Raw genomic sequence first — 20,786 nt, 5'->3', positions numbered from 1 at the left:
TTCGCTTCCTGATACCCTGGCTGATAACTTTTGATTTGTTTGTAATGTCACACAGGGGAGCAGTGTGTTGAGCTGTTCAAAATACATTCAGAGGTGTGCCTCCATTTAACTAAGATGTGGTAAATTAACCTATCAAAAACTTGCAAAGCCATGACATCATTACCTGGGCTTTCCGGAAAAAAATTCAATTAAATTCAGTTTATTTATAAAGCGCCAATTCACAACACATGTCGTCTCAAGGCACTTCACAAAAGTCAGGTACATACATTCCAATTAATCCTAACCATTGAACAGTGCAGTCAGATTCAGTTATTTAGTCAAATTGGATAAAAACGTTTTTCTATCTAAGGAAATCCAGCAGATTGCATCCAGTCAGTGACTTGCAGCATTCACTCCTCCTGGATGAGCATGTAGAGACAGTGCACAGTCACTGGCGTTGACTTTGCAGCAATCCCTCATACTGAGCATGCATGTAGCGACAGTGGAGAAGAAAAACTCCCTTTTAACAGGAAGAAACCTCCAGCAGAACCAGGCTCAGTGTGAGCGGCCATCTGCCACGACCGACTGGGGGTTTGAGAGAACAGCAGAGACACAAAGAGAACACAGAAGCACTGATCCAGGAGTACTTTCTATTGGAAGGAAAAGTAAATGTTAATGGATGTAGCTCCTTTAGTCGTTTCATCTGGAAAGAAAGAACACATAAACGCTGAGCCAGTTTTCAAGGTTAGAGTCTGAAAGAAAGCACATAGAGTTAGTCACAGTAGAAGCTCAGTCAGTAGCTATGTCAAGGAGAGAGAAATGGTTAAATACTAAAAGACAGGGCTATGTGGATCATCGGTAGAGGGTGAGCATTAAGTTGTTGCCAGCAGAAGCTTGGACGATGTCCCTCTCCAGAAAGGTGTCACAGGTAGACACAGAGTCAGGCCAGGTGTAGCTTCTAGGAAGAGAAAAGAGAGAGAACATAAAGTTAAAAGCTGAAATAACAGCAAATAATGCAAAATTGGAGAGTAGTGTGAGAATGCAGCGAAGAGGGTGAAAGTGGTCATTATGTCCTCCAGCAGCCTAAGCCTATAGCAGCATAACTACAGAGAAAGCTCAGGATAACCTAAGCCACTCTAACTATAAGCTTTATCAAAAAGGAAAGTTTTAAGCCTAGCCTTAAAAGTAGACAGGGTGTCTGCCTCACGGACTAAAACTGGGAGCTGGTTCCACAGGAGAGGAGCCTGATAACTAAAGGATCTGCCTCCCATTCTACTTCTAGAGACTCTAGGAACCACCAGTAAACCTGCAGTCTGAGAACGAAGTGCTGTGTTAGGAACGTATGGAACAATCAGATCTCTGATGTATGATGGAGCTAAATCATTAAGGGCTTCATATGTGAGGAGGAGAATTTTAAATTCTATTCTGGATTTAACACAGAACCAATGAAGGGAAGCTAAAATAGGAGAAATATGATCTCTCTTTTTAATTTTCATCAGAACTCTGGCTGCAGCATTTTGAATGAAGTCTTTTAACTGCATTTTGTGGACGTCCTGATAGTAAAGAATTACAATAGTCCAGCCTTGAAGTAACAAAAGCATGGACTAGTTTTTCAGCGTCACTCCTGAATAGAATATTTCTAATTTTGACAATGTTCTGGAGGTGAAAGAAGGAAATCCTAGAAACCTGTTTAATATGGGATTTAAATGACATGTCCTGGTCAAAAATAACACAAAGGTTTTTTACTTTATTACCGGAGGTCAATTTAATGCCATCCAGGTTAAGTGATTGACTAAGCAGTTTCTTTTTTAAAGACTCCGGTCCAAAGACGGCAACTTCTGTCTTGTCTGAATTTAGAAGCAAAAAATGTAACGTCATCCAAGTTTTTATATCTTCAAGACATGCTTGTAGTCTATCTAACTGGTTGGGCTCATCAGGATTTATGGATAAGTAAAGCCGAGTGTCATCAGCGTAACAGTAAAAATGTATTCTATGCTGCCTGATAATTTGACCTATTGGAAGCATATATATACATACAGGTCCTTCTCAAAATATTAGCATATTGTGATAAAGTTAATTATTTTCCATAATGTAATGATGAAAATTTAACATTCATATATTTTAGATTCATTGCACACTAACTGAAATATTTTAGGTATTTTATTGTCTTAATACGGATGATTTTGGCATACAGCTCATGAAAACCCAAAATTCCTATCTCACAAAATTAGCATATCATTAAAAGGGTCTCTAAACGAGCTATGAACCTAATCATCTGAATCAACGAGTTAACTCTAAACACCTGCAAAAGATTCCTGAGGCCTTTAAAACTCCCAGCCTGGTTCATCACTCAAAACCCCAATCATGGGTAAGACTGCCGACCTGACTGCTGTCCAGAAGGCCACTATTGACACCCTCAAGCAAGAGGGTAAGACACAGAAAGAAATTTCTGAACGAATAGGCTGTTCCCAGAGTGCTGTATCAAGGCACCTCAGTGGGAAGTCTGTGGGAAGGAAAAAGTGTGGCCGAAAACGTTGCACAACGAGAAGAGGTGACCGGACCCTGAGGAAGATTGTGGAGAAGGGCCAATTCCAGACCTTGGGGAACCTGCGGAAGCAGTGGACTGAGTCTGTAGTAGAAACATCCAGAGCCACTGTGCACAGGCGTGTGCAGGAAATGGGCTACAGGTGCCGCATTCCCCAGGTCAAGCCACTTTTGAACCAGAAACAGCGGCAGAAGCGCCTGACCTGGGCTACAGAGAAGCAGCACTGGACTGTTGCTCAGTGGTCCAAAGTACTTTTTCGGATGAAAGCAAATTCTGCATGTCATTCGGAAATCAAGGTGCCAGAGTCTGGAGGAAGACTGGGGAGAAGGAAATGCCAGAAGTCCAGTGTCAAGTACCCACAGTCAGTGATGGTCTGGGGTGCCGTGTCAGCTGCTGGTGTTGGTCCACTGTGTTTTATCAAGGGCAGGGTCAATGCAGCTAGCTATCAGGAGATTTTGGAGCACTTCATGCTTCCATCTGCTGAAAAGCTTTATAGAGATGAAGATTTCATTTTTCAGCACGACCTGGCACCTGCTCACAGTGCCAAAACCACTGGTAAATGGTTTACTGACCATGGTATCACTGTGTTCAATTGGCCTGCCAACTCTCCTGACCTGAACCCCATGGACAATCTGTGGGATATTGTGAAGAGAACGTTGAGAGACTCAAGACCCAACACTCTGGATGAGCTAAAGGCCACTATCGAAGCATCCTGGGCCTCCATAAGACCTCAGCAGTGCCACAGGCTGATTGCCTCCATGCCACGCCGCATTGAAGCAGTAATATCTGCAAAAGGATTCCCGACCAAGTATTGAGTGCATAACTGTACATGATTATTTGAAGGTTGACGTTTTTTGTATTAAAAACACTTTTCTTTTATTGGTCGGATGAAATATGCAAATTTTGTGAGATAGGAATTTTGGGTTTTCATGAGCTGTATGCCAAAATCATCCGTATTAAGACAATAAAAGACCTGAAATATTTCAGTTAGTGGGCAATGAATCTAAAATATATGAATGTTAAATTTTCATCATGACATTATGGAAAATAATGAACTTTATCACAATATGCTAATATTTTGAGAAGGACCTGTCGTAAAGAGAATTGGCCCAAGTACTGAACCCTGTGGTACTCCACAATTAACCCTGGAGTTTAAAGATGATTTATCATTTACTTGAACAAACTGGAATCTGTCAGACAAATAAGATTTAAACCAGCCTAGCGCTGTTCCCCTGATCCCTACAGCATATTCCAGCCTTTCTAAGAGAATATTGTGATCGACTGTATCAAATGCAGCACTGAGATCTAACAGAACCAGTACAGACACAAGTCCATTATCTGAGGCCATAAGAATATTATTAGTGACTTTCAGCAGAGCTGTTTCAGTGCTATGATGAGCTCGGAAGCCTGACTGAAACTCTTCAAACAGGTCATTGCTGTGTAAATGTTCACACATTTGATTAGCAACTATTTTCTCAAGAATTTTAGATAAGAATGAAGGATTTGATATAGGTCTGTAATTTTTTAAGTCATCTTGATCAAGCGAAAGTTTCTTAAGTAAAGGTTTAATTACAGCTAACTTAAAAGCTTGTGGTACATATCCATTTACTAAGGATAGATTAATCATATCTAAAATGGGGCTGGTAATCAGAGGGAACTCTTACTTAAATAATTTGGTTGGGATTGGGTCTAACATACAAGTTGAAGGTTTAGATGAAGCTAATATTTCTCATAACTCAGGAAGCTTCACAGGATCAAAACAGTCCAAACACAGATCAGGTTCTACAGTTACTTCCAATTTTATCTCACTTGCTGAGGATGAAGTAATCATCTTCAGGAGTATGTCAAAGATTTTAATTTTAATAGAATCAATTTTATTTAAGAAGAATCCCATAAAGTCATGACTGCTGAGAGCTAAGGAAATGGATGGCTCAACAGAGCTGTGACTCTGTGTAAGTTTAGCAACTTTACTAAAGAGAAACCTAGGATTATTCTTGTTCTCTTCTATTAATGATGAGAAATAAGCTGTTCTGGCTTGGTGAAGTGTCTTTTTGTACAACAGTAGGCTGTTTTTCCAGATTAAGTAGGAATTCTCTACGTGTGTAGAGTGCCATTTTCTCTCCAATTTTCTGACATTGTGCTTTAAAGTAAGCAGCTCTGAATTATACCTGGGAGCCAGCCTCCTATGAATACTTACCTTCTTTTTCAAGGGGGCTGCATTGTCTAATGCACCACGCAATGATAAAGTAACACTATGAACAAGAGAATCAATTTGTGAAGGGGAAGAAACAAAATTATTGCCCTCCACTGTGTTTTTCTGTGATAATGAGGAAATTCAAAGTGGAACAGATTCTTTAAAGGTTGTTACAGCATTGTCTGATAGTGATCTACTACAATGAAATGTTCTTTCAGGTGTGGAGTACTCGATTCAATTAAACTCAAAGGTTATTAAAAAATGGTCAGACAGGACAGGGTTATGAGAAAATATTATGTCTTTACACTCAATGCCATATGTCAGCACAAGGTCCAGAGAATGAAGACAAAGGTGGGTAGGTTTGTTAATGTTTTGAGCAAAGCCAATTGAGTCTAAGATTGCATTAAACGTTATATTTAAGCTATCACTTTCAGTGTCAACATGAATGTTAAAATCCCCCACTATAATAACCTTTTCTGTATTTAACACTAAATCAGATAAAAGGTCTGAAAACTGATCTAAAAATTGAGAGTAAGGGCCTGGTGGACGGTACAAAACAACAAACAGAAGTGGTTTTAGTGCTTTGCAATTTGGATGAGGAAAACTAAGGATTAAATATTCAAAAGAGTTGTAGCTATTGATTGGTGTGGGACTAGTCAATAAATCGGACTGAAAGATGGTTGCTACTCCTCCTCCTCGCCCAGTATTTTGAGGAATGTGAAAATTTTAATAATTAGTAGGAGTTAATTCATTTATAGTAACATAATCCTCTTGCTGCAGCCAGGTTTCTGTGAGGCAAAATAAATCAATCCGATTGTCACAAATCAGGTCACTTACTAGGTGTTTGAAGAGAAAAATCTTATGTTCAGTAAGCCACATTTAATTGTTTTATTTTTCTTTTCGGTCTGAGTTGTGTTTATTTTTATGACATTTTCCTGATTTCCTCCTTTTACATTATTTTTTAATCTATTCAATTTTGGCCGTGGGCGAAACACTGTCTTAATAGGGTAATGGGTGGGTAGCAGTAAACACAGTAATCTTGGCATGTCTAAACCTCTGATTTCAAAGAAAGTAATAAACAAAAAAAATTTACAAATAAAAGCAATTTTGGTCGTTCTTACTGACCTAAGGCACGGAAGCTGTAGTCAATGAAAAACCAGCAATAACAAAGGTTGTGTGTCTTTTGATAGAGTATATATCAACATTGGATTTCAACTGTACGTGTCAGTCAGTTGTTTGGGAGTGCTGTCAGAGAAAAGCATTTTTTGTCCCACCGTCACAAACAGAAACATGTGGACTTTGCTAAATTGTACTCAGGCTTTAAAGGGAATTGCTTTTAATGCTCAAATAAGATAATTATTGAGCTTTTCGGCAAATAAATATTTCAGGTAGCTTTGATGTGAAACAGAAAATGAATGTAAAGTACACTGTAAAGTACAATGTGGAATGTATGATGCTGTGGGTCTGTTTTGTCTTACAAAGGCCCTGGGAACCTTTTTGGAGACAATGTCATTTTAAGTAAAAATCAGGTAAATTGAAGATGGATCATCATTTCAAAGAGATAATGGCCAAAAACATATTCTCATATCAACACAATGGGAAGGAGGACATATGGAACAGTTAGACAGATAATATGAATACTTTTGCAGTTATTTAGATGTAAATACATTTTTGGTTATTGTGTACTACATTGTCTATTATAGTTCAGGTAAATGATGGAAAAGACTCTGCTGTATCAGGACTGAATGTTTAAAGTGCTTTTCTTTCACATGATGGTTGATGTGATTTTTGTGCTGCATTGCCCAGAGGCAAGGCACTTAACATATGGTAAGAAGAAGCTGAAATTGAACCCACAACCTTCAGATTGCAAGATGACTACTCTTCCCATTGACCAAGTTATGGATCAACCCATTTCACTGTAAAGCTAATACACACGTCTCCAAGCACTGTATAGTGTTTGTTGCTCTTGACCTCTCCTACTCTGCCGCACATGGACCCAGCTCACATGGTGCAACCCCACCTGTTTCCTGTCCCCTCCTCCCCCTGTGCTCTAGGAAAATTGTAATGTTTGATGTTTTTCATATGCTGACAAATGACTTTGCTTTGGTGGCTCCTAACACAACTTTATTTAAACACGGCCCCTCTTCATTTCACCAAGAAAGGTGGTTATTAAAAAAAAAAAATCTGTGGACTATGATTCAATGACTTTAACTTCCCCGTTCATTTCCTGTGAGTGGATTAATATGTTCAGTTTTTCTGTTATAATTTGTACACTAAGTTTAAATAAAGCATAATGGGGCTTAGTTATTTTAATTAAATGTTCCAGCCAATAATATTACAGGGCTTAGAAGGCATGTTCAAACCCCTTGAACTTATTCACATTTTGTTGCTTTCTAACCACAAAACTATGTATTTAATTAGAATAAGACCAAACAATGTAGTGCATAATTGTGAAGTTGTAGAAAAAACAACTGCATTCAGCCCCTTTTACTCTGATAACCCCAAATAAAATCCTGTACAATTAATTGCTACCAATGTTACTTAACTGGTATATAGAGTTCACTAGCGTGTAGTTTATTTTCAGTGAAATGCAGCTGTTCTGTGAAGCTATGTTAGAGAACATTAGTGAACAAACAAAATCAGGAAGAAAAAGGAGATGCAAACCTATCTAGACCTGGTTGTCCTCCAAGACTTGCAGGCCGGTCAAGGAGACCATTAATCAGACAAGCAGCCAAGAGACCCATGGTATTGGTGCATTTTATTTGTACTCAGAAATTGGCTTTTCTGTGTTTCCAGTCAGTAAAACCACCACAACACTCCTTTCCCAGTTAGAAGTAGATATTCCAACTGGGAGTTGGACACAGAGTTTGGTATCTACTATGCCTACGTGCATACGGACCGTAGTATAAGTTCTACACAATCTGGCAGTCATGGAAGAGTGACAAGAAGAAAGCTATGAGAAGTCACCTTTGCAGTTTGCTACAAACCATATAGGAGACACAGCAAACATGTGGAAGAAGGTCCATCTATTTTCTATACCCGCCTCTTCTGTACAGGATCGCAGTGTTTATCTTCAGCGGTCTACAGGCGATAGACGGGGTATATTCTGGACAGGTCACCAGTCCATTGCCGGGCAACACAGAAACACACAAGACAAACAACCATGTACACACCCATTCATACTTAAGGGCAATGTAGAGAGACAAAGTAATCTAACTGGTCAGTTTTTGGACTGTGGAAGGAAGCCCAAGTACCCACAGAGAATCCATGCATGCACAGGGAGAACATGCAAATTCTATGCAGAAAAACCCCAGGCTGGGAGTCGAACCAGGACTTTTCTGCAGCAAGGCAACAGTGCTACCTACTGCACCACCATAAATTGAGTCAAATGAGATATACAATTAATGTATTGGCCTACATGTAAAAAAATATGTGAGGTGGAAAACTAACACTACACATCACAATGAATACAGCATTGCTAACTTGAGACATGGTGGTGGCAGCATCATGCTGTCTTTCTTCAGCAGGGACAGAGAGGATGATCAGAGTTGATGGGAAGATAGATGGAGCTTAGATCAACGCATGTATGTGTTGGAATGTAACTTATCATTTGTTAAAAAAATTCAGATATTGTTTGGGCCATCATAAGAAATTGCAGTGAAATACATTAAAGTTTGTGTCCGTAACATGAGAAAATGTATAAAGTTTTAAGATGTGTGAATACTTTTGCAAGGAACTATATATGACGCTTTATTCCAGGAGTAAATAGTTGAGTCTATTTGTGTCAGATTTGTTTTCCTTTTCCATCTGAACCTTCTGGTTTATATTTAAGCAGCTGCCAGCAATGACCACTGTGTTCCCACCTTGTAATGTTTAACAAAAATCTAAGCTCCTCATTAGAGAGGAGAAAACTTCACACAGCCAGATATAAAGGCAGAAAAAGGACATCGGCAGAAAGATAATAAAAAAAAAAACTATTAATACAATAAATGCATTCTATAATATTTTTTCCATGTAATATTTTCAGTCACATTCAGTCACATTGAGCTTGCCTGTACAAATTCAAAACAGGGATATTGAAAGAGAAAATAAATCTCATGCGTTTCATGATGTGATCGGAACATTTTAAAAGACAGTGTGAGATGACAGGTATTGTTTTGTGAAGGAGGGGTTTACAGCAGGCTATCTGTGTGCATGCTGGGGTGTCACTGAAACAAACCACATCTGTACTGACAACAACAACACAGGGAACAGTGTAAATTCAAATGCTCAGGGAAAGGAAAAGAAAAATGCTAAACCTCAGCTCATCACAACATCACACACTCACAGTGCATGTCAGCAGTGTTTTCATGCTCCTTTTAGTTTGGCATCCCTGAAATAATGCTTTCCTCTCATGAGTAGCATTTTTCTCTACATGCATGTGCTCTAAATTCTGTATTGGCTGATCAGCTTTGACTGCCCTGTGCCTTCCTGCAGCTCACCAAGCCACTGAGTCACGTATTCACTATGAAGAGCTTCAAAAAAAGGCGGACATGTGATGTGTGCAAGCAGAACATTAACAACCCAGGAGCTTTCTGCAAGGGTGAGTCCACACCTCATTCAGGTCATGTGTAGCAGGTCCAGAGTCAGGCCTGACCAGCATGGATGCAGGCAGACAAGATCATCCTGCCTGTCTTCTTTCATGTATCTCAAAGCTGATTCCCAGAGTTAAACCAGGTCTTCTTCTTGTTGTTTGTAGAATGCAAGATCGCAGTCCACAAGACGTGTGACGCAAAGGTAGGCCAAAAACTCTATATCCAACCTAAATTCTCCCAAAGCACACAACTCACCCTTTTCTATTCTGAGAAAGGTCTGCTCCTGGGTGGCAATGTTTAAGCAGGTATACACCTTGAACTTTCTCATGTTTTGAGCAGTGGTGTAATGCAATTGTTTGTCTGAGAGCACCTAAAACTTACAAAACACAACTGTTTTCTTATTAATTAATTTATTGTGCCAAACACCCAAGCACTAAGGAGGGAAGAAGGAAGTGACTTAACCCTGAAGCCAGGTATTGTAGCTCTGGCTGTATATTTAGAGTCATTGTCCTGCTGGAAGGTGAAACTCCTCCCTGTCCCTGGTGAAGAAAAGCATCCCCACAGCATGATGCTGCTATCACCTAGTTTTACAATAGGGATGTTTGTTCAGGTGGATGAGCAATGTGTTAGTTTTCCGCCAAACACTGCATTTTGCATGTATGCCAGAAAGTTTGATTTTGGTCTTATCTGACCAGAGCACGTTCTTTCACATTTTGCTGTTGTCCCTACATGGCTGGTGGAAAAACTTTAAAAGCTCCTTTTAAGGCTTTTCTTTTTGATTTTATTATCTCATTTTCTAATCCATAAAAAAGTTTAGCCCCTGTAACATTTTGTTAAACTGAAAAATCTTTGGTTTCCAATTCAGAAATGGTAGAACTCACCTTAATGCAAAGTGATCCCAGAAATAGATGGCAAGACAAAATCTTTTGAAGTAAATTAACATAGGAAAATATAAATTTGTTTAATAGCATCTTCTAAATCTGGTGCTGATGCCCAGAAATATGAGCAAATACTCAGATTTTTGAATACTTATTTTAGCCCAGATGTTATTGTTCTTGTTGATTGCTCAGCATTATATTACTGAAGCTTGAATAGGATGCTGAGCAATGAACTAGTGTGATGTTAAGCACGGGAATTGTCACTTTATATTACCTACCTTATAGCTGCAAACGTCTGGCAAAGTCAGAACGCTATAAAATTGTTAACTGTTGAGTTTTAAATATGTTTCTACAATAAACATACCTATTTGTCTTCACATGTCAAATAAACATGATGTAAAGAATCTAAATAAGCATAAATGGCTGGGTGTGGGAAACGTGTAGGAAACCTGGGGGTTTGGACAAAGAATGGACTGTTTCATTTTAAGATGACATGTTTCCACTCTGTAAGACAAGCACTCCCTCTGTCCACAGCTTATGTCAAAACATTGGCAGCAGCCCCCTGTGCCCTCGTGTAACAGCAGCTCAGTATCACTCACCACTGAGTTCATGACCCCACCATAAGCAGGTTGTTGTATATCACTTTTAGGTAGCGCCGATCACAAATACTGTCAAAAAGGAACATTTGATCTGAGCTCTGACACACACACACACACACACACACACACACACACACACACACACACAAACACACTCTTGTTTTGCTGTATGTAGTGAGGACCATGTGTTGACTCCCATTGACTTCCATTGATTTTCAGTCATTTCCAACCCTTTCTATGCCCTAACCCTGACAATAACCCTAAACCTAACCATTACCACACACACACAGACCAATCACCCAGATGTGCAGTACAACTGGTTTTAACATTGTGGCTACATGTAGACCTAATGTAGAGTCAATGTCACCTCTGTACTTACCCCTGAGTTATAGACGTATTTATTCCAAAACTGGTTTAGACCAAGCAAAATTGTCTGGTCTACAAGTGGTCTATAACTGGACTTAGAAATCCATAAGGACCACAAAAAAGTCTGTAAATCATGTAAAATGCCAGAAAGTCTAAACCAAAGCAAAAAGACAGCTTAATTTAAGTCAGGATGAAAAAACTAGATTTATCATTTCTTTCTGATATTGCAGTAATATCGTGTATTAATCCTGCCCTAAATTATGCAGACTAAATGCGTCACTAACTTTCGAGTTTTAAACATGGTGGAATATTTTAACTGGTAATTGGTCTCTATAAACCGTCCTCCAGTGCCTGATAAAAGTGTGTCTTTTCTCTGACCCTGCAGAAAGTTGGTCCTGAGATGGAACCACTTGTTTGGAGCTGGAATAACTGCTGCAAAGTAAGCATGGGTGCTAGTTTAGCAATAGGACTGGATGAGAGAAAAACACACCATGGTAGACATTTTAAGTCATAAATACAACCAGGTAATGCCAAACCCAAACTGGCAACCCAAATTGTAGTGGGCGGTGTAGGTGATTCTCAATAAGAACCTAATTTTGTCCCCATAAGGTTTCCGGTCCTTACAAGGGAGCAGTTTTTTAAGTAGAAGGATCTAGAGAAAGAGAAAAGTGAGTGAGTCCAAACACAGACAAACACTTCTGTCCATATTTTTGTAGACCTGCAGCCATGACATAAGAGGACATCAAAACACAAAACGTGGACTTTCTCCTCCGCCTTAAAACAGTAATAATTCATCTAAATGGTGTAACAGTGTATAAATTAGCTCTACCAGTTTCTGTGCTTTACCAGCATGTATTAAAAAAGATTGCATGTATTATTTTCGTCGCACTTATGCCTCTGGTCACCATGGCAATAGACAAAAACATCTCCCTGAAGCTTCAGTCGAGCGGGTGCCACGGATAAGGGAGGACGTCCTCACACGGGATGGTGATCAGTGTGGACAGGAGAAGTCAGAGTGGGTAAATATAGAAAATGACAGGAGTGCCATAGATGCTTGCTAGTGAGTGATTGTGGGGGTGGGAGGCAGCTGTGCATGTGTATTTAATCATTCTCATTTTAGGGTATTCATAAATAAAGAGGAACATTAGGTCAAGGGTGGAGACCAATGTCTGCTTCATGTCACGCCAAGTCTGTCAGTGTTTTCTCTTCTTTCTGATGTTTTTTATTTTCAAAATGAAAGTGTCTGACATGCTTTATCGATTTAACAGGGTTTCAGCTATAATATTTTAGAATTTCACACCTATTTATCTTTGTAATCAGTCCAAATAATAGAATACTCACGCTTGTCCTTTTGTCACTTTTGCTTTTGCTTGTCATTTTAACTCATAGAGCCTCAGGCTGCTGGGGAGGTCAGCAGACATCAGTGCACCGTGCAGGGCAGCTTGCTGTCTGCATGCAGAATACCGAAGTAGTTCTGAGTGCACAAGCAAGCAGTTTTACTTGTCCAGCTGATGCACTCTGCTGTCTCTATGTGTATGTCACAGACGCAGTGAGAGGGTTTAATGCTATGTCGCATGCTCTGCTTGTGTGTGTGTGTGTGTGTGTGTGTGTGTGTGTGTGTGTATGCGTACCTTGTTATGAGTGTGGAAGATGAAGTGAGCTGTTGAGAGAGTGATCGAAACGTTTGTGTGCACTAGAGGAGGGAGGGAGGCTGTGTCGACACAGTCCACACACAGGACTGCTCAGAGGCAGAGGTAAAGGACTGAAGCTCCTCTGGAAGAGGTAAAACATGCTCTTCTTTGTATCTATTTGGGTTTAGTTCCTCATACTGAGCACGGTAGTTAAAGCCTTTTGGCAGGTGATCTATTTGTCTTCTTTACAGACCCTTAACCTGTTTGTTCTTTTACATGCAAATGCATTCTTATTAAAGTATGGCCAGAGATCTTATACTTTGATCAAAAAGTCGATTTTGTTTGATTTAGAAAAGTGCTGAATTAAAAGTGCTGCTCCGCTGACCTGTGAAACATACATAGATTTAAATCATTTATCCTCCAGAGTGAATTCATAACAATTACTTTTTAATGAGACATTTATGAAGTAAAGGGTAGAGGACTCGGGTTGAACTCAAACTGTGGAAGTTTATGTGGTTGCTGTTACACTACATCAAAATGTTTGGTACTTCTTATAAAGATAATATAGATTTAAGGTGCATGAAACAGTTTCTGTGCATGTCTGTATGTGAATATCGCATTAATCCGTTGATGATGAATTATAACTAGAATATTATTATTATTTAAAACTTTCTGATAAGTGTCTGATTAACAACCATTTTAAGATATCTACAAAATGATTGTTTTGATGAAGCAGAAATTTCTGACCCTAAAAAGGCAATTGGCCAGCCATGTATTCTGGCATATGCTGATGAATTTTATAAATTTCATAGTGAAACAGACATGTTTGCAGCTCCTTTTCATTTAGTAGCTGCTAATTTATCAGTTGATATTGTGTTTAAGGTGTGTCCTGGTCTGTTGTTAGGAGTAGATATAGTAAAAAAAAATCCTGCAGTGTGGTTTTTTTACATATATTTTTCTTCTGGCAGCTTTTGATGAAGTAGAGGCCCAACATAGTGCCTTAAAGTATAGATAGCTCATTAGTCTTTTCACGTTTTATCACATTAGGTCTGGACTTGTAATACATAAGTATGGTTTGAAACCATACTATAGTAGCTCTGTATGTTAAGAGTTGTACTGCTGGAAGCAGACAAGCTAAAGTCTTTTGCAGTCTTTAGTAGGTACCCTTCTTTGTATTTAGCTCCATCCACCTTCACATTAACTCTGACCAGCTTCCCAGAAGAACAGGGCCAGAGAACCTGGTATGCATGTGGGTAACAAAATAAAACAATTTGGGCTCATCTAACTAGAACCACTTTATCCACATGTTCGCCATGTTCCTTACATGTTGAATATTGAAAAAAATCTCTTTATACTAAGATTAAATAGCATGCAGGTGGGCTCCATTAGCTGACTTCTGAAAGAACTGGATTTTATTTAGGGGTATCAAATTATGTAACTATGAAATCCTTCTACTACACCATCATGTGCTACTTTTGTTTTGGTCTATTGGATAAAATCTCAATAAAATACACTAGAATTATTTGTAGGTGTAATGTTACAAATTGTAAAAACGTTCAAGGGGTATAAATACTGTAGCAAGGCCTGCTCTCGTCCAAATGTTGTGTGTTTTGCTCTCGTCTTTCGGGAGCCAGGAGCCTCGTTTTCTACCTTTGCAGCCTTTCATGTGTCACCACAGGAAGCCAGGTAAACAATGCAGTCCTGTGGCAGCACAAAGTGTCACTGCACATTAGTGGGAAGCCAAAAACACTCAATGAAGATTGTTCAAGTGTATGTCAGAGAGAAATAAAAATATCCCCTCTGAAGAATATCTTTGTAAAATAATGACAGTGGTGGCTTATCTCACTCGCTTTATTATTGCAGATAATCATCATGCTCAATTTGACTTTACTGCTCTCCTGACGCTGGCAACATCTGGGCACACATGTAGATGCATCCTTCAAATGTTTACACTGACCCTTTGCTTTTCATTTCCTGAGATAAGCTGATTAATATTCCAGGAATTAGGTCGTTCCCATTTTTTTGCTGTGCATTCGAAATGGGTAAGTCTGTAAGGATGTCATCTGAAACACATTTGGTGTGCTTTTATGAATGTGCGAGCTATTTTACTTTAATTTCTTGGGTGTTTAATGTTCTTGACTCTGGGCAGCTAGGCCAACAGTAATTTACTGTAGGCATTAACCGATCACATGACACATGGTACAAATCCACTTAGAAGTGCTGGCATAATTACATCAAAGGAGGTGAGTGGATTTGTGAGATGACTGACGTCCAAATAACAAAAGACAAACTAAGCTTTCAAGTGTTTTGAGATGGATGCTATTTAGTCTAAAATAAGAAGGCTTATTGAAATAGTGCTGTTAAATCTAGGCGAGACTCATGAGGCATGTTCAGCTGTTGACATCTTTCTTCTATTCAGGACTCTCCCTTGTTTTTCTCTGCCTGTTTGCCTCCCCCTGTCCTCTTCCTGCTTTTTCCAGATACGTTCTCTCAATCTTTCTATCCCCTCTATGGTTTGGTTTTGCTTTGAGCTCATGCTCCCTGCTGTCTAGGGCCCTGTTTGTTTGTGACGAGCGCCAGCTATGTGTGGCGATACTTATCAGGCTGGTGTTCGTCATCTAATGTCATTTGCACGTGGGGTGGGAGGTATGCTTACATCTTGTGGTGAGGATGATTGTAGTCATCATGCTTAAAGTTCTGTAAATAGCAGCTTAGATGAGGAGGGTAAAAGGGACAATTGACTTTGAGGAAACAGAGAAATTGGGAATCAGTGATGAAAGCAGAAAAATGAAATAAAGAGAGATGATTGGTACATACATTCTAGAAATTATTCCAGCCACTCCTAGATTTTCCCTGAGTGAAGGCTGAACAATCTGTTTTTAAAAAAAGGATTTTATTTGAGCTTTTAATGAGTTTATGGAACTTGGAAGGAGCTGTGCTCTTTTCCTCTCACACTGACAGGACGGCTTACTCACTTCTCCCTCTCTCCATGAGGTGCCAGCTCAGAGTAAAACGCCTGACGCCTGAGTGTTCAACATTTACGTGTAGATCCCACCTCCACTGCTCTGACAGATCCATGTGTTCGATTTCCTTTCTCTGAAAACAAAACCCAAGATGTGGCAGTCATCATGTGGACTCATATTTTGTTGTGAAGGCTTAGATACTGTAAATGCTTCATAGCTGGCTGTAGCTTTGTAGTGGATAAGATCAAGATTTGGGGTTATTTTGCTTTCTCAATCCTGTAGACAAATGGAACAATCCATCCCTGGGAAAGTTTTATACAGGGTTGAGTAATGGTTTTTACAGCATTGTGGGTTTGGTTTTCAACCCAAAAAATGGGTTGAAGGGATTATTGTCTAGCATTAGGACAACCAAACAGCGGGCTGAAAAGTATGGGATTACTAAGCAAGATTTATTTAGGTTAAACTGAATAATTTTTTTCTTTCAACCATCCATTTTCTTATGAATTCTTGCAGGGTTGCTAGTACAGGTACCTGTCTTTATCAGTCAAGGGACATGAGGCAGAGTACAACCTGGACCTGTAAACAATCCACAAGATAACTTATATTCACACACACTTCAGGATTACTTTGCTTTTTCTTGAACACTGGGTGGAAGACAGAGTACCTAAGAACCCACAGATGTACAGGGAGATCGTGAGAACTCTATGCAGAAAGGCCAAAGCTGGGATTCAAACCCAGGACCTTAATGTGAGGCAATAGAGCTAAAAATTATTGCGTGTGAGCTAAGGATGTTTTACATATTTTTAATCTAACTGCAGTAAAATGATCAAATTTTGAGGAAAGAAATAACAGCAACCTACAAATGTTTAATGAGAGTTTGTTTTTACCATCTTCCCATTTCTTTTTTCCTCCTGTGGAAAAGGTTCAGTGAAATCTGATCAGGTCTGTGAAGATTAAGGACGCTGCTTCAACTCAAAGCCTAGCAGTCTTTTGAACGTATAAAATAAAATAAAATATTTTGAGTAGCAGATTATTTTTTACCCCTCACTCAAAGCTAAATCAGATGTAGCCACACTTAAAGTTGGTTTAATTGGTTGACTGAGTTTATGATTTATATGTTTATTAGCAGCTACTCAAAAGTCATTTCAGAGTCGGAAATGCTGCTAATCAGAATTCTGGCTTGGAAAATCAGGCGTAAACCTTAAACCTTTACCCCAAAATCCAGCATTGCTGCATCCTATGTAAAATAGCTGAGGTAATAGGCAGTTTATTCGCACTTCTGTGGGATTTGAATCTCATTTAACAAGTCACACCCATAGTTATGCACATCCTTTGTTAGTGAACATGTTGCTACAGTGTATGAATGTACAACATGCTGTTAAATACAACAGTAGTTAGCCACATTGCTGGGCACAGGACCTAGTCAATCGCATTTGGTGTTTGAATTTGTTCAGTCTGACATCAATCCAGATTTGACTTCAAAGGTGTCATACCTGCTTGTGTTTTGAGTTATTGAGTTTGAGTTTTTTGTAATATTACCTGGTCTGGTCCTTTGTTTTCTGTCTCCCTGCATCCCCAGCCCACACCTGTTCTGTGTTTTCTCCTGATTGTCTGGTCATGTTTGTCATTGGTTCCCCCTGCTGTTCAGTTTTGTATTTAAGCCCGTTTGTTTCCGTTGTTCCCCGCTGGTTCCTTGTGTTATGTGTATGTGCGATCTCGTGTGTTGGCTACCCTGTCTGTGTCCTGCCATGGATAATAAAGACTCATCTTACCTGAAAACCTCGAGCTTCAGGAGTTCTTCCCTGCATTTTGGTCTATCAAAAACCCACTAAATGACATAGGGACAGTTAGTTTATTTATCCTACAAAGATGAGTTCATTTCTTAAAATAAATGACATGTTTCTTTTAATTATCTGTCCAGAAAACTAGACATTTTTTAAAAGTTAATCTCAGAATAACTCATAAAATCTGGACTTGTTGCTGTTTGTCATTTAGGTCTAAATGAACGAAAAGTTTCTTTCTGGAAGAATGGGAAAACTTGAACCACCAACATTTATTCTGCTCCTGAGGAAAGGATGGAGTGCTGTCACTGGCACCTTAGTAAATGCTAACTGATGAACAAGACAAACTGAACCAGATGGCCCCACTCCCCTTGGCTCCAGCATGCATTAATGAAGACCCTGAGGCTGGCAGAGCTACCAGCACACATGCATTACTCTGCATGTGTCTGTGTGTGTTGGTGGACCTCTGCCGACTAACTCTGACATCCTGTTGCAAATTGTTTCCTGTTGACGTTGATGTCCTGCTCCTCTGTCTAAATTCTGCTTTTTCTTGGTCTCTGCCTGTAATGTTCACCTTCTTACTGCATGTGTGTCTGCGTGTTTAGGTTTGTATTTTTTTTTCTCCTTTTCCTTCCTGGACCCAATTTAATTATCGTTATTAAACCTGGTTAATTATCCCCCATGGCTTGATCGCAGTGTTTATTTATTTTCTTTTAAAGGGTTCATATTATGCGTATGTTGCCCATTTGTGCCTAAAGGCAAGAAAGCATTAAAGTTGAAGTTTTTGGTTTATGTTGTATAACGATCAGTTAAAAAACAGGTATAACAACTGTTATGACATAAAAATTTCTTACATTAATTGGAAGAAAAACCACAGATTCCTTCTTTGACCTTTCACCACCTCTCATTGCTGTGTAGTAAAACGGTTTGAGTGTTTGTGGGAAAAGTTCTGCCTTGGTGCGTTACCTGTCCAAGTTTTAACAGATGATGGAATAGTTTCTTTCCCAAACTGAAATATGTTGTATGTGTTGCTAGAATTTTCACTTTAAGTGAAGCTCCAATACAGTATTCAGGCTCCCTGAAAAAGAAAACTTTGTGGGATTCAGTTAGTGGCTCAAATTTGCTGAAGGATCCTTTGACAAGATTTTAACATGAGACCTTAAAACAGCCTCGGAATAAAGAGTATAAAATAAAACAAACAGGGTTTTGCACCAGTTTCATTTCCATCACAATAAAAATATGCCTTTTGTGATATTTGTGGAATACGAACACATTTTACCGGGGTCCTTCATTGCTCAACATTTCGGCTCATGTGTGCCAAGAAAATATCTCCCCCACCATTACACTGCCACCGGCAGCCTGAACCATTGATAGAGGACAGGATGGATCCATGCGTTCATGTTGTTTGCACCAAATTCTGACCTTAACACCTTAAAGTGGCAGCTGAAAGTGAGACTCATCGGACAAGTCAACATTTTTCCAACCTGCTTTTGACCAACTTTGGTCAGCCTTTGGGAACTCTAGCCTCGGATTCAATTTATTCTATTGTAGGCTCAGATTGTTGTTGAAGACTTCTGCTGTTGCAGCCCATTTTCTTCATAGTTCAACGTTCTGGGTGTTCAAAGGTGGTGTTCAGCATGCCTTGGTTGTTGTATTTTAGCTGCTGTTGCCCTCTTTTCATTTTGATACCTAATAAGCTAGCTGATGAGTGTATATTTTAAACAAAAATAATCTAATTTCTTACAACCACTCAAATCTCTTTATAGCCTAATAGTGACCAATGGGTGTGTTTATTTTTATCAGCATTCAAACCAAAGTTTCAGTTTTACAGCATGGTCATTGTTGGTTTTCTTGCATTGCTTCAGTTGTAAATCACTGTTGTTGGTAGGAATTTGACTTGTCAACCTTTTGTTTGACACTTGTCAGTGTTTGCCACCATTTAACCTCTAAGAGTGGCTCAGCTGCTCGTCTAATTGCTGGGGGGTTAAAAGTTGAGAAGCTGGTTTGGCGTCACATTTTATGACTCAAAGCATAGAGCTGAATAGGAGTACCAAATTTAATGTTTTAAATATAAAAACAAGTTTCTACCAGTTTTTCAAGATCTCATTGTGACCAATGCAGAACAAAAGAGGCTGCTGTTGTTCTTGTACCCTTTTTAAAGGGCCTCAGCTTCCATGTGTTTGTTTTTATTTTATATGCGTGTTTGCCTTATGTTCAAGTTATTGTTGAGTCATCAGAAGTGCAAGGACTGCACAACACATGTACAGCCTTCCTCCAGTAATAAACTATCTATACCATATTTTTTATAGACTAAAACAAAAGATATCAACATTTAAGTTGAACTCAGGATATCCTCATCATTTTCTACATTTTCATTCTTTTGATAAATCCTTAATCAGACTTACAAAGTTAAAAAATGAAGATGATCAAAGTCTCATAAAGTCTTTTTAAAGCTTCCAGCTGTTTCCTAGTGGATCACCATCTCTGTGTATTGATAAGTTTTATTTCTTGGTTGGTGATTTGTCTCATTGTTTTTTGTTTTTTTTTATCATGAGTGCATTCAAAGGTAATGCCAAAACCTCTTGCAGCCATCTGCCAGAGATGACAGAGGATGAATTAATTTTACTTTCCTCTCCATCAGCTCCATATATCCTTCCTTCTCATGCAACAGTTGTTCTCTGAACTGCTGGAGCAGAACCAGGGGCGTTAAATCAAACAAATGATGAGATGAGAGCTTATTGGCTCCCAGTGTGTGGGAATGAGTGCATTTGTTATTCCTGCTAAATCTGACCTTACGCTTTCTTCCCTCTCAGGTGCCCACCACCTGCACCCCAGTGCCAGATCTGGTACGTTTGTGTACATTTTTATGTTTTGTTGTGTTTCAATGTATTTCATTGTACTGCTCTTTTTTGTTTGCTTTTTCAGCACAGCTCCACAAAGTCAACATCTCAGAAGAAGAGCAGCTCCTTACCAAGGTATCATAAAGCATAAAAATGCCACGACATGCAGATGACAGAAAGTGGGTATTTTTTTATTTAGGAAAGCAGATCTACATTGGCTCTCAAAGTGAAAAACAAACAAATCTGTCAGAAGGAACAAATAAAAAAGGTGCATTAACCCAGTTCCATAACTATAACTACAATTGGATTTAATATGAATATTCAGTCTTCTTCTATAGGAGTATACCAGCATCTCACATCTTAACTTGACAATGTTTGCCCACTTGACCTTGCAGAAGTTCCTCAAACCTATCAGATTGGGGTTTCATCTGTTGTC

The 20,786-nt window shown here is 39.1% G+C and overlaps 1 protein-coding gene across 3 annotated transcripts in view; it reads left to right on the top strand.

Annotated features, from left to right (window-relative positions):
• LOC124856083 (tensin-2-like) overlaps positions 1 to 20,786 on the top strand; it is a 41,469-nt gene that overhangs the window by 5,564 nt on the left and 15,119 nt on the right. For 2 of the 3 annotated variants that reach the window (XM_047346276.1, XM_047346278.1), the window contains exons 2-5: positions 9,195 to 9,300; positions 9,457 to 9,494; positions 20,324 to 20,356; positions 20,436 to 20,485. In XM_047346276.1, coding sequence (XP_047202232.1) covers positions 9,195 to 9,300; positions 9,457 to 9,494; positions 20,324 to 20,356; positions 20,436 to 20,485 — 227 coding nt within the window. Of the gene's footprint in view, positions 1 to 9,194; positions 9,301 to 9,456; positions 9,495 to 12,857; positions 12,918 to 20,323; positions 20,357 to 20,435; positions 20,486 to 20,786 lie in introns of those variants that run through there. The other variant, XM_047346279.1, reaches the window with a different exon arrangement.

This window comes from Girardinichthys multiradiatus, chromosome 20, assembly GCF_021462225.1.
Source record: "Girardinichthys multiradiatus isolate DD_20200921_A chromosome 20, DD_fGirMul_XY1, whole genome shotgun sequence".
Lineage (NCBI taxonomy): Eukaryota > Metazoa > Chordata > Actinopteri > Cyprinodontiformes > Goodeidae > Girardinichthys > Girardinichthys multiradiatus.
This window is presented reverse-complemented; position numbering and strand designations above follow the sequence as displayed.